We start from the raw sequence: 12,549 nt of genomic DNA, 5'->3' as shown, positions 1-12,549 counted from the left end.
CAGACAGGGTGTCAAGGGCTGCCCTTGCTTTCTGGCATGAGAAGCAAGTGACAGAAATCTGTCCTTTTATCTTTCTTCTTCCATCCAGCAGCCAGGCAATCCTGGGATACAGCTGCACAGACGCCTGGAGCCTGGTAGTGGGGGCGAACCCTGATGCGTTTCCTCTCGGCACGGTGGCTGGCATAGTCGGGGACAAAGCCAGCAGGGTCCTGCAAAGGGAACTCACGGGGGTCCTGAGGACCTCCCTGAGCTGAGCATGGGGGTTACACCCAGAACACACACCAAGGGCTCGAGAACTGGACTCTGGGCTAACCCACTGCCCAGGACTCAAACTGGCCCACCCAGACCACAGCATCAGAAGCTCTGAGAAGCATGGCAAAGACCCGTGGGCTGGACTGCCATGAGGAATTGGGCAGAGTGCCCATGACAATCAGCAGAAACCAACGTTCTGTACAGAGTGTAGAAAGACCTGGAATGGCCTCACATGGCATTCAAAATGTCCAGAATACAACTCAGAATTAAGCTGCACATGAGAATCCAGGAAAATACAGACCTGCTGAGAAGAACACGACTACCAGACACAAGTCCAAGACAACAGAGATGCTGGTATCTTTAAAGCACGATTTACAGACGCTTTAGAGGCCCCAGTTTCCACAGTCCACTGAGAAGCAGCACTGGCTCATGGAAACCACATCCCTATCTGTACCCCTTTACCTGACAGATGTCACACTGCTACACTGACATACACCGAACCTACCAGACTTGGCTCTGCAGGGTATATGTTTCCTACCTTCGACTTCTGATCTATGAATGTCACTGCTTTTACTGTCTAAAAAATCCCACCTGTTACATGGAGGGAAACTGTCAGAGTGAATGTAGATTATTCACAGAAACCTCAGGGGCCACAGGAAAGCAGACACTGCTGCTTGTTAAAGGCCTAAAAGACCTGCTGGCCAGGACCTCCACCCCCAGCACAGAAGCCTTGCTGCTCTACTGGAGGGACCTGCAGCACTGGGGTGCAGGGACTGGGGCTCAGAGCATAGTAGCAGCCACGGAATGTGGAACGGGCAAGAAGCCATGCAGGGCCACGGTGGTAAAGTTCCACATCCTACTTCCTGCTTCCACCTTGCACTGTGTACATACCTTTATGTATAAGCAGACTGAGGCCTGGGAGGTGGTGACTCTGCCCCAGGGGCTCAGGGACTGTGACTTAGGACAGGCCCACACTAAATGGGAGCAGTGCACTGATGCCTGGCACTGACAGGTTGGCATCTCACCCTTCCGTGCCACCATAGCTGAGGTGGGCTGCACTGCCATGGTGTGGGAGCAGGAAGAGGGCAGTCAGTCTGCAGAGGCAGCGGCCTAGGCGTGAACGAGACAGAGGCACTGCCCTCTGTCCCAGCCCCAGGTGGGGAGCACTGAGGTGCAGCCCCAAACCAAGCCCCCGGATGTCCTCCTTCCCAGGGCTGGGTCAGGGGAGCTCAGTGCAGCCTGCTTTCCCTCGTCTCCTCCCCAGAGACATCCCTGGGATCCGCTGTGCCCGCACAGTCAGGCAGTGGCAAAACTGATCACCTTCAAAGTGCCACCCTGACAGGACTAGATTGTTTTAATATTAATGCACTGCCTGATTAAACTGCGATTAATAATCTCTCTGGCAAAGTCTGGGTGCAGCAGGGGCCATGCAGGCAGCCAGAAGGCAGCGTGGGGAGGCTGGGGCCCAGATTTCTGCCAGCAGGGTTGTGCTCTTGGTGTGGGGTCGGAGAGGCCAGGCAGTTACCCCAGGGCCCCGAGGGCAGAGGCCATCTTGTTTGTTTCTGTCCTCTCTGGCCCCCAGAGCCAGGGCCCAGGCCAGAGAAAAAAAGCCCTCAGAAACTCATGGTAAACATAAAATGGAGGCCAAACGAGGGTGGACTGCCTGAGAGAGAAGCCAGCGCGGTCTCCAATGCCCACCTCACCCACCTGCTCTTTCTGGCCTCTCTTCCAGAACTGGCAGACTGTCTATGATCTAGGTCTCTTGGTGGTGACAGCTCTGCTGTCCACCAACCTGCAAGCCTGTGCCCTGAAGCCCAATCACCAGAGGCTGGGAGCCTGGGAGGGACCCTGCCAACAACTCAAAGCCTGGAGAGGCGGAACTGAACAGCTTCCATGGAGGACAGCGACCCGTCCAGCAATGGAGAAGCCACAGCTGTCTGCCTGCCTGCTGCCTGGGAGCTACAACAAGGTGCTAGATGCCCTAATAAGTTGGCAGGGGAGGTGGGCACATCCGCAGAAAGAGTGTACCCTCAGCTGAGCTAGACCACTGGGCCTTGGCCTGCAACTTCATCTGTTTATGTCTCGGTTTCCTCATCTGTGCTCAGAAACAGGTTGGGGGGTGCAGAGTGGCCACAACGAAATTCTGAGGAATTCTGCTGGGAGCCAGGGAGATAGGCAGGAGGCTGCCAGGACCATGGTCCTCCTCTGTCAATGACACATCTTCCCCTTTCCAGGTGTGAGCCCACGAATAGCACGAGGAGCAGACCTTCCCCCAAAGGGCAGCCTCACTCCTCCAAACACATCCCCCCGACCTCATCCCAGCTGTCCCCCTGCTAGGCAATGGGGGCTCTTCCCCCACAAGAAAGGCCTCCAAGAAGGGGGCCTAGGGTGACCCGACTCTTCCCACCTGCCCACTGAACAGTGGTGCCCAGTCACCTTGCCTGTCCCCATGGCATCCTCAGAGGCTGCTGGGCTTCTGCTGAGCCTCTGTCACTAAGCTTCTACAGCTTGCCATCAGCCTTATTCTCGTCAACTTTACATTTTGTTTTCATGTACAACTTCAGAGCTCAGTAACACAAACAGACTTGTCAGGGAGCAGCCACCCCCACACCTTGCCGCCTGCCCTTTCCCTGGGACCCTGGCTTTCGCTTCGTCTTTTAGTACCTCCACCTTGGTACTAAACATTTCTCCAACCTCTGACATGGTGTCTTCTGGATCTGACACACTGGTGTCACCTACTGCCTTCTGGTGAGCCAGGAAGATGCCCTGTAAACTCCCTCCTACTTCCTGGATTCTGTATCTTTTTTCTTGGTTTACTCCCTCATTTTATTGGAGTACATCCTAGACTAACTTTCCAAGAAAGGATATAGGACAGGTAAATTTTAAAACACCGTGACCATCTGAAAATGACAGTGGCCATGTCATGGGTCCTAAGCTCCAAGTCACTTCCATTAAGTGCCTCCTACTTTCTTATGCTGCTGCTGAGGAGTGTTAGGTCATTTTGGTCCCTGGCCCTTAGAGAAGGGATGTCTTGTTTTCCTTTGGAATTTCCCAGGGTCTCCTCTGTCCACAAGGCTCTGGAGTGCCATCAGGATGTGCGCAGGAGGACCTGCCCTCATCTGTGCAAAGGACCTTCTGCGCATCTTCCATGGGGATTCGCTCCCTGCCTGCTGGGAACCCTCCCTCAGAGCTCCAGGTACACCCTCTTGCACCCCGGGTTCCTTCTATGCACTGCAGGGCTGGTCCTCTCCGCCTCTCACCTCTATTTCCTTTTCTTCATCTGTCTTTTTGTGCAATTTTCTGATAAGCCTGCTCAACTTCATCTTAAAAATGTTCAATTAAAACTTCCATTTGACTCTGGACACTTTTACACGCCCAGAGCTCGTTCTCTCTCTGAATTGCTTGAAGGCACCTGTTCTCATGGTGCTACTGAAAAGCCTTTCTCACTGGTCAGGTTCAAGATGCCTCTTTTGGGTTCTCTTCTGCTCTGGAGGCCCATTCCCCCAGTGGGCACTTTGTACATGTTGCTCTGTAGTTTGCACATTTAGGTGTGTTTTCTTTTTCTTTTTTTTTTTTGCCTTCCAGAGTTCTGAAAATCCTTGGCTATCCTCCAACCCCTGGCTATCCTTTATCATCAGGAGATGTGTCATGGGGCACCCAAGGACCTCTGAGCAGGAGAGGAAAGCCTGTCCTCTGTGGACCACACCATGGAGATCGCTGTCCCCTGGGACCTCCAGTCAGCACCCTCCCAGGCTGGTCAACATCTCCCAGGAAAAGTTCTCACTGGGGCTGCAGGGTCACCTTAGGACTTACCTGCAGCTGTCCACCTCAGCTTCTGTGTTCTCTCTGGGCCTCCTGTCCTGACTGGACCTGTCCAGGGCCCTTTCCCTGTCATCTATGTGACATGGAGGGTGTGTGAGCAGAGCACAGGGTCCATCTCAGGGCTTCTGAATTAGTCTGAGATGGGGCCTAAGAATCTGCATTTCTCAAGTTCCAGGTAGGGTTGCACCAGCCTGAGGCCCCCACTTCAGGAAGCACTGTTGCAAGAGAATAAGTGGCTGGGTTTTTAGTTTTTTATTTTTATTTATTTATTTATTTTTTTAATCTTTCCTGGGGGAGAGGCTACTGCCCACGAATAGGGTGAGGGAAAGACCTGGGACAATCTCTTAATTAAATTCTCAACCAAGGTCCTAGGTCTCCTCATCTTAGCCAGGCACCTCCCCAGGGCCATCTGCTGCTGTTCCTTCCTGGGCCCTCTGGGGAGTCTTGTGGCATGAGCAGACTGGCTCTTTGGCCACGCACTGGTTTAGAACCCTCTTTCCTGAGCACTCAGTCATCAAGGGCTCAGCTCTTCTTAAAAGATTTGAAAGTTCGCTGCTGCATCGTCTCTGTGGGTGTAAATCTTACAGCAAGCAAAACAAAAACCAACCTGCCTCACTGTGAGTTCAGGGGCCTGGGAGGTACAGCACACGGGCAAGTCCAGTGAGCCACCTGGGCTTAGATGCCCCACCCCATGCCACAGGCCTCCTTCCTGCCCTCACCTCCAGCCACACTCTTGACAGGCTGCCCATGTCTGACCTGAGTCCCTCATCCTCCAGCTTCCAGGCAACCTTGGACTTGCCCTTCTTCTTGAAGGGAAGCTCTGGGTGTCTCTCAGTTCCCTAAGTGTCACAAAATCTATCTGCTGTGGCCTCTACCATTCACCACAGCCAGACTCCCTGCACTGAGTGCCCAAGACCAGCACAGCCTGGTCCACAGGAGGAGCTCAGCACATATGACCAGAAAAATGAATTGGCAGTCAGTGGGCAAATGCTTAAGGGACACCAGGTGATGCTGGGTCTCTCCCAAGAATCTTTTTGCAAGGAAGAGGTCTACCTGTGATGTTCTGAGTCTGCATTCTTTGCTCTAAAACCTGCCATGGACACATAGATGGCACAAGGCAGGAGAATCCATGGCTGGAAGGAGTACAAGGATGACACTGTCACACCACAGCATGGCAGAAGAAGCCTGCGTGGTGGGAGGGCTGGGAAGACGCCCAGAGCTGCCACCAGCTTGCCGGGTGGTCCCATGATAGGTTTCCTCTTTCCTTGGCCTATTTCCTACCTGGGTTCTGCTGGAGGCCTGGCCAGTGGCCACAAAGCCCGCCCTCAGGTCAGCAGGAGACCTCCCATTCACAGCATGCTCTGCCCCAAACTGGGTCTGCCCCAAACTGGGTCTGCCCCAGACTCCCCAGGCCAGCTCATAGGCAGGCTGGTGACTGGGCAGGGGCATCTACTCCAGGAGAGTCCCTCCTGGCTGCTTTCCCGTAGCCTTAGCAGCGATGCCAAGAACGAAAGAGCACTGGTGGAGAGAATTCAGAAGCGTGAGGATTAGGAAGCACTTTAGGGACTGGCTGTCCCCACAGCACACTGTGCCATTCCTTTGCTCTGCTCCACCCCGGAAAGGGAGTGGCCCAGGAACTGCCAGGGATGGGTTCCTGGTCTGGTTCTGGCACATTTCTCAGGGTGTCTGGATGCCTTGGTCTACAGAAAGTAGGACAGGACCTAATAAAGGTCAATGTGAGTTCATGCAGAGACCCCAAATGTTAATTCTAAACCCCCGAGATGGGAGAGACGGGGTGAGGTATGGGGGGGAATGTGTGCGTGAGTATGCACTGCCCACATACGCTGGACGCCAGGTCACAGGGAGCCATATAAACAGCCGCCATCCTCTAAGACACTGAGAGACGGCGAGTCCCACTACCTCCCATACTGCTCGGAGCCCAAGCCCACAGGAAGTGGTATAAGAAAGGCCCTATCACACAGGGGGCGCTGGCAACCTGAGCGCCAGGGCAGGTTCCAAGACTCGGGGTGCCCCAAGACCACCACGTGCTAAGGATAGTTATAAGAACCTTGTAACAAGACCAGGGACAATAAAATACAGCTGGTGAACAGTTACTGAGTGCCAGCCATGTGCCAGGCACTCTGCGGTGCCAACGTGGTCTGTCTCACAGCTGAGACACAGAAGCTGCGGGAAGTCCCAGTGCTAGGAATGGCACAGTTGTCACTCCATCTCAGGCCTGGGTGCCCCCAAGCCTTGCTGGGCAGGAGACTTCCTGTGTCCTAGGGCTTCCTCCATCACTCACAGACTGGAGGTCTTGGTCCCTGGGTAGGAGCACACAGCAGGAGGGAGACGACACAGGAATGAGGAGGAGGACGAGGGCAACTGCCCTGATGCTTCAGACTGGCTTGGCGCTGCAGGAAGGGGCCTAGCAGGCCAATAACCTCTCTCCCACTCCAGGACTCTCAAGGGGAGCGTCAAGCGCCTCCACAGCATGAGATGACACACACACACAGGAAGCAAAGGGCCTCACAGGGTGACAAGCAGCCTGAGCGAACGTGAGATGCAAGTGTCAACAAAACAGCAGCCTCCAGCCTCCAGGCCCCAGCCCAGCAGACACCCCTGCAAGTGCCCCCAAGAGTGAGCCATCAGATGCCCAAGCGGAGGAGTGGAAGGGTCACACTCCTCCCGGGTCACTCTGAGGCCCTGCTCAGGCAATACCAAGCACTCTCCAATGCAGACAGCGCACAGGGCACCTCAGCCCCCAGAGCCTCTGCGAGCACCCTCCATGCAGATGTGTATATTTCTCTGCAGCTGCAGAGTGGACACAGCCAACGCAGGACTTGGGGACTGCAATGCTCTCCAAGGCCATGAAGAGACTCAGCATTGGAGGTGACGAGCACAGGCTCCAAGGGTTGTTTGGCTTCCAGGCGGGAGAGGGTGGTGAGAGGCACCGACTTGGAGCTGCCCTCGTTCCTCCCTGGTGTCACAGGCCCTTGCAGCAAGGGCCCCTGGGCTCTTTGAAGTGTACTTAGACCCATGAAAGATGGCCCCTGTTCTCACGGAGAATTGGATTTACTCATGATTAATGGGGCACACACAAACTGATAAATGATATTAATTTGTTCCAGGGGTCTGAGAAGATCTCCACTGCTTACCTCTCTAGTGCTGCCCGAGTTATTTCCTGCCGCCTGCAGATGTGGATGACCAACCCTGTTTGCACAGCCCTGCAGGAAAGTCTCTATGGACCATGGGGGTCCTCATGCTCTGTCCCCAAGGCCTGGCTGCCCAGGGCTACAGCCACGCTGCCCCCCTGTGACACTGAGGTGAACCTGCCCACTGGATGCCAGGGGCTGGGCAATGGCCTTACCTGCCACCTCCTTGGATGAAGGCAGGCTGCTGCTGGCCTCCAGGTCAGCGGGGATGGGGCCCCCTCTCTCCAGAGCACGCACGAGCCCTCGAAGACGCTCACGCTCCTCCTGCAGCTGGTCCCGGTCTTCACGCAGACGCTGCTTGGCCGCGCTGGTGGGGTTCATGCTCATGTGCAGCACTTTGGTTCTGCTCTGGTCGTAGTCACCCTGGGGGACCAAGCACAGCACAGGATCACCTCAGTGTGGGTCAGACCATGAGGCTTTGACGATGCAAACAGAAGAGACAAGAGGCTCATAATACTGAGTGTGAGGATCAAGAAATTGTCAGGAGCTGAGCACAATGAGGCTGTCAGGGAGCCACACAGCAGGCCCGAGTCTCAGGGCTATAGGGCTGCTGAGTGGTACAGACAAGGCCCTTCCCCTCTCTGAGTTCTGCTGTTTCACCAATAAGAGATCACGTTGTCACTTGCCTTGAAGAGTTACTGAATTAAGGAGAGAAAATAAACCAGCTGGCCCACCCCTTGGGACACTGCAGGTCCTCACCACACATGTGTCTCTGCCAAGGCTTCTTAAATCCAATCTAAGAACAACTCATGACACAAATACTTGAATGACTGGGCTTTTACTACCCCCATACTGTGCCTCTCCCTACCCACAGTGATAAAATAAAACTAAATACTTCTATGATTTGGAAAGATTTTAGACTTATGGAGAGCCAGTACAGAGTGTCACCGCTGACCACATGCCAGTTGCTGACCTCTCCCAGGAACACAGTCTACCTGCCAGACCAGCACCAGCCAGGCAACCCCCAACGAGAGGACAAGGCCCGAGCCCAGCAGGCTCCACCACACCTCACAGTCTTCAATCACTGATACCTCGCAGTACCACAGCAAGGTCAGCGCAAGCCACATGACCCTGACCTCACCACCCAGACACCAATTCCAGGGGGACTGAAATCTTGTTACAAGGTAAAGTTTTAAAGAAAACATAAAAGAACACCTTCACAAATATGGAGTGGCAAATTGGTAAATAACGTTCAAGAGGTGCCTCTTTAACAGGAAGGGAGGAGCAAGCCTAGACTCAGGGCGCTAAGAACTCCTGTTCATCAAGGTCCAGGTGACCAGAAACACACACCCAACCGAGGACTCAAACCCCGAATACATGAAGAATTCAAGAGTGAATGAGAAATGTTAGGGACTTCACTTGAAAACAGGCGAAAACCAGACAGATGCAGGCACCCCAAGGGCTATGAGCACATGGAGAGGGGCTCACACAGGTCACAAGGGGATCGAAAACTGAGGCCAGCGAGGTGCCCACATCCACGTCGCACACACAGAGGGCAGCCCTCCTGGCGGGGGGCAGAGCAGCCAAGCAGTGTGTGAGACAGCAGCGTGAGTGGGCACAACTTTCCATAACAGCATGTGGCAAATCCTCTGAAGAGACCCATCTTGCTGCCTAGGAAGACCAGGAGACAGCCATGCTACCTCTGCTGGACCAGGATGGACCTCTGTGGGTCTGAGGTGACTCAGGAACATGGTCAGAAGCTGTGCTCTCAGGCCATCATGTCCCTGGGCTGTCCTGCTCCCGGAGAGAACAAGGGAGGAAGGCGTCAAAGCCTTTTGGAACCTTCTCTTGGCACTGCCTGGGCCCCTGCAGAGAACTGCCACCCAGGTGAGGAGGCCCTGTAACCTGCTCCAGGGAAGGCCTTGGGGCCAGGGACAACACTAACAGGGCAGGCATGTGGCTCAGGGACATGTTCCACCTGACAAGCAGGGTGCTACTGGGCCACAGAGCCCATCCCTCAGAGCCACATTCCACCCTGCTCCATTGGTGAGGGACACTGGGCCTACAGAGGGAGACTGTGCTTGCTTGTTTCCTCCCGGCTCCCCCCGCACAGGGACTTCCCTCTCTCCCTACCCTTATGCCTCCTGCCCACAAGTCCCTCTTTCCTCTAAGGAGCAGGGGAAACGGCTACCATTGTTCAGAGCAGCAAATGCTCTGGGTGGGGAAAGAAGCTGGGGGAGAGGTCAGGCAGGCCGAGCATGGGGATCTTCTAGCTTTCCAGGAGCTCAAGCTGTGTGGGGCACTGTCCCTCCATTGAAGGATGGTGTGGATAAGACTGGACAGTGCCCCTCAAGCATTTCACCAGGGGCCAAAACCTGCCAGTTCTTGGCTAGCCTCCCAGAACCCCACAAGATGTGACTCCTAAGAAGAGCAGGGAGCTGGGAGAGGCCCAGCAAGATCCCACCCTGGACACCACCCCTTGGAACTAAAAGATCCTGCCGCCACCTCAGACAGCAAACTGCTGGCCCTCAAGTCCTTCTGCAGAAGAGGCCAGTGGAGACGGAAATGAAGACACGGGCCAGAGACTCATGGGCACCACAGTGGCGGCAGAAGCCATTGCAGAGAGCAAGCTGGGTTTGCAAACAAGGCTCCTGCCTACCTCCAGAGCCTCCCTCAGTGCAGGAGGACAGGCGAGGCCTCCATCAGTGCATGGAAGAAAGGAGGGGGGGGGAGGAAGCGGCTTGAGGCCAGGGCGGGAGACGATTTGCATGTCTCTTTATGGGTTTTCTGAGAAACTTGTAAAACCCCAAAAGATAAAGAGACCCCTGGAACTTCAGCTGAATCACACATGTCAGGGTTGAAAGGATTATTTCATCCAATTTCAACAGTCTGGGGAGATAACCAAGCGTGTGAAATTCTACCGCCCAAGCCGCCCGGGAGAGCCTCTGACAGCAGCCGCTGGGGCCTGTCTTGTGGAGCCTGCGCATCTGGACACGGGTCGGTTTCCCTCAGCACAGAGCTCAGGAAGCCAGGAAGACGGAGAGAACCAGGCCCAGCGCTCCCTGTGCAGTCAGAGGGTACACCTGGGCCTCATCTGCAGGTCACCTTCTCTGCCCTCAACACCCAACTCTGGCTGTGACGAGCAAGCAGCCATGGTGGACAGACGCATGAGCAAGCAAGGCTAAATGTCAACACTGTGTCACAGAAACCCAAACCAGAATTCCATATGATTTTCACATGTTCCAAAACATTCTTTTGATCTTTCTTTGCAAATGTTTATAAACCTAAAAACAATTCTTGGTTTATGGGCTGGGCAAAGCAGACTGGTTGGTCATGTCAAATTGCCCCCTGGGTGAGGATGAGACATGTGGCCTTCACAAGTCCCTTTCCTGACTCACAAATGTTCCTATCCCCCAGGGCAGCAACACATGACCCCTTGGGGCCTGGGCTGGGACCATGGCTTCCTCCTCCTCCTCTTCCCTAGAACGCAACACAACTGACCTCCTGGGAGAGAAGCCTCAAGTCGTGGTGAGGTAGAAGCACAGATACATCCTGGAGGCCACCAGCATGACCCTGGACAGGACTGTACCTGCCAGGCCTCAGCATCCTCCCATAGCTGTGAGAGATGCAGGTGGGGGTCAGGAAGCATGTGATGTACCTAAGGCTGGCCCTTCTTCCCAGCAGGCCTGTGAACGTCAAGGCCCCTGGGCGGAACGCTGTTGTGGAAAAACCCAACACCACATGGCAGGCACAGGAGATATCAGCTCCCACTGAGACCCAAACTCCTGATGATCAGTCCATCTGCAGAGATTATGTTTTCCTTGAAAAAACTCAGGGTCCCCTCTGTGCATCGGGGAACTTAAAGGTCAAAAATAAGATCCAAGCTGGGCATGGTGGTCCATGCCTACAATTCAGGGGGCTTCGGAGGCTGAGGTGGGAGGATGGAAAGTTCAAACCCAGCCTCAGCAACTTAGCAAGGCCCTTAGCAACTCAGTGAGACCTTATTTCAAAATAAAAAATAAAAAGGGCTGGAGATGTGGCTCAGTGGTTAAGTGCCCCTGGGTTCAGTCCCTGGTCCCTGCCCACTCCCATCCCCCCAAAAAAGGGGTTCAACTAATTAAACCAACTCAAAACAGAAGAGAACAAACAGAAATTCTTAAAAAGTCTGATAAACTGGAGAAAAAATGATGATTCCTATGAAATCTATACACATCCAAAGCAAAGTACTGGAGGGCCACCAGACATTAGGGCACATGTGTGACCAGGCTGCCCACATCTGACATGACAGTGTCTTCAGGCCCAGGGATGAAGACTGTCTCTGGTACTCCCTGCCCCTCCCGGGGTGTGATGACCAGCCTACCCAAAGAGTGTGGCTAGGTGCTAAGCTGGGCTGGCTGGGAAAAGGGGTTTGGTTTGTAAAAAGCCACCATGTCCAGGCTGAGACCAAACTCCTAAACCTGTCCTCATTAGCACCTAGTACTTGCCCCATCCTGCTGCCCACAGAGATGCAGCAGGTGGATGGACAAGCCTAGCAGGCAGGGCAGAAATGGTAACAGGTGGTCAGAAGGCTCTGAAGCCTGCCTGCACCTCGGGCAGGAGGCACTGAACCCTAGTCTGGAGTCTGGCAGGAGCTGGGAGAGCCAGGGGCTGCACTGCTGGCCACGGCCTGGAGCAAGCTTCCCTTCTGCACCTGGGCAATGTGGAAGGCCGAGGGCTGAAGAAACTAGAGACACTGAGTGCTCCAAGGACTCCAAGGTCATAAACATGTTAACTATTTCTATAAACTAAATTGACTTTCCGTGATGCCTAGAGATGGCAGAGTCCCGTGGAGGCAACACGAGGAGGGATGGGAGTGCTGGACAGGAGAGGCAGGGATGGCTAATGCCACACTCCCTGCTGCCACATATAATGATACCACCATGCCCTGGCGCTGAGGGTCAGAGTGAGGCTCCTCGGCAGGCATGTTGCTAAGGGGATGGGGCCAGACAGCGAGTATGGCTGAGAATGTGAGGTCCTGCAGGGGATGGTGTTTGTAAGAGGCACCTACCACCCAGAATCTTCCATGCTGTCTGCAGAACACCATGTCCTGAAATGTCCTGGCCAGACAGGGGCTTCCCAACAGGAACCATGGGGAGTGTGAGGTGATTGGTGCAGGATGTGAGGAAGGAGCAGGTGAACACAGCTAATGTAGTACACTTTCTGGGTGCCCAATGGGAAACCCTGGGGTGTCTTAAGGACCATGTGACCCTCATTTCCCCCTACACGCGGCCTAGTCGGCACAGTATGACTAGCCAGGGTACTAGCTGGGTAGTGAGGGCGGGGC

The 12,549-nt window shown here is 54.5% G+C and overlaps 1 protein-coding gene across 10 annotated transcripts in view; it reads right to left on the bottom strand.

The window, feature by feature from the left end:
• Nucleotides 1-12,549, bottom strand: part of Mad1l1 (mitotic arrest deficient 1 like 1) — a 352,396-nt gene that overhangs the window by 88,979 nt on the left and 250,868 nt on the right. For all 10 annotated transcript variants that reach the window (XM_015502048.2, XM_048785331.1, XM_048785332.1 and 7 more), the window contains one exon: nt 7,442-7,649. In XM_015502048.2, the coding sequence (XP_015357534.1) occupies nt 7,442-7,649 (208 nt within the window). The remainder of the gene's footprint in view (nt 1-7,441; nt 7,650-12,549) is intronic.

The sequence above is a fragment of the Marmota marmota genome, unplaced genomic scaffold (assembly GCF_001458135.2).
Source record: "Marmota marmota marmota unplaced genomic scaffold, marMar, whole genome shotgun sequence".
Lineage (NCBI taxonomy): Eukaryota > Metazoa > Chordata > Mammalia > Rodentia > Sciuridae > Marmota > Marmota marmota.
Note: the sequence above shows the minus strand (reverse complement) of the source record. Positions and strands in the feature narration are given on the sequence as shown.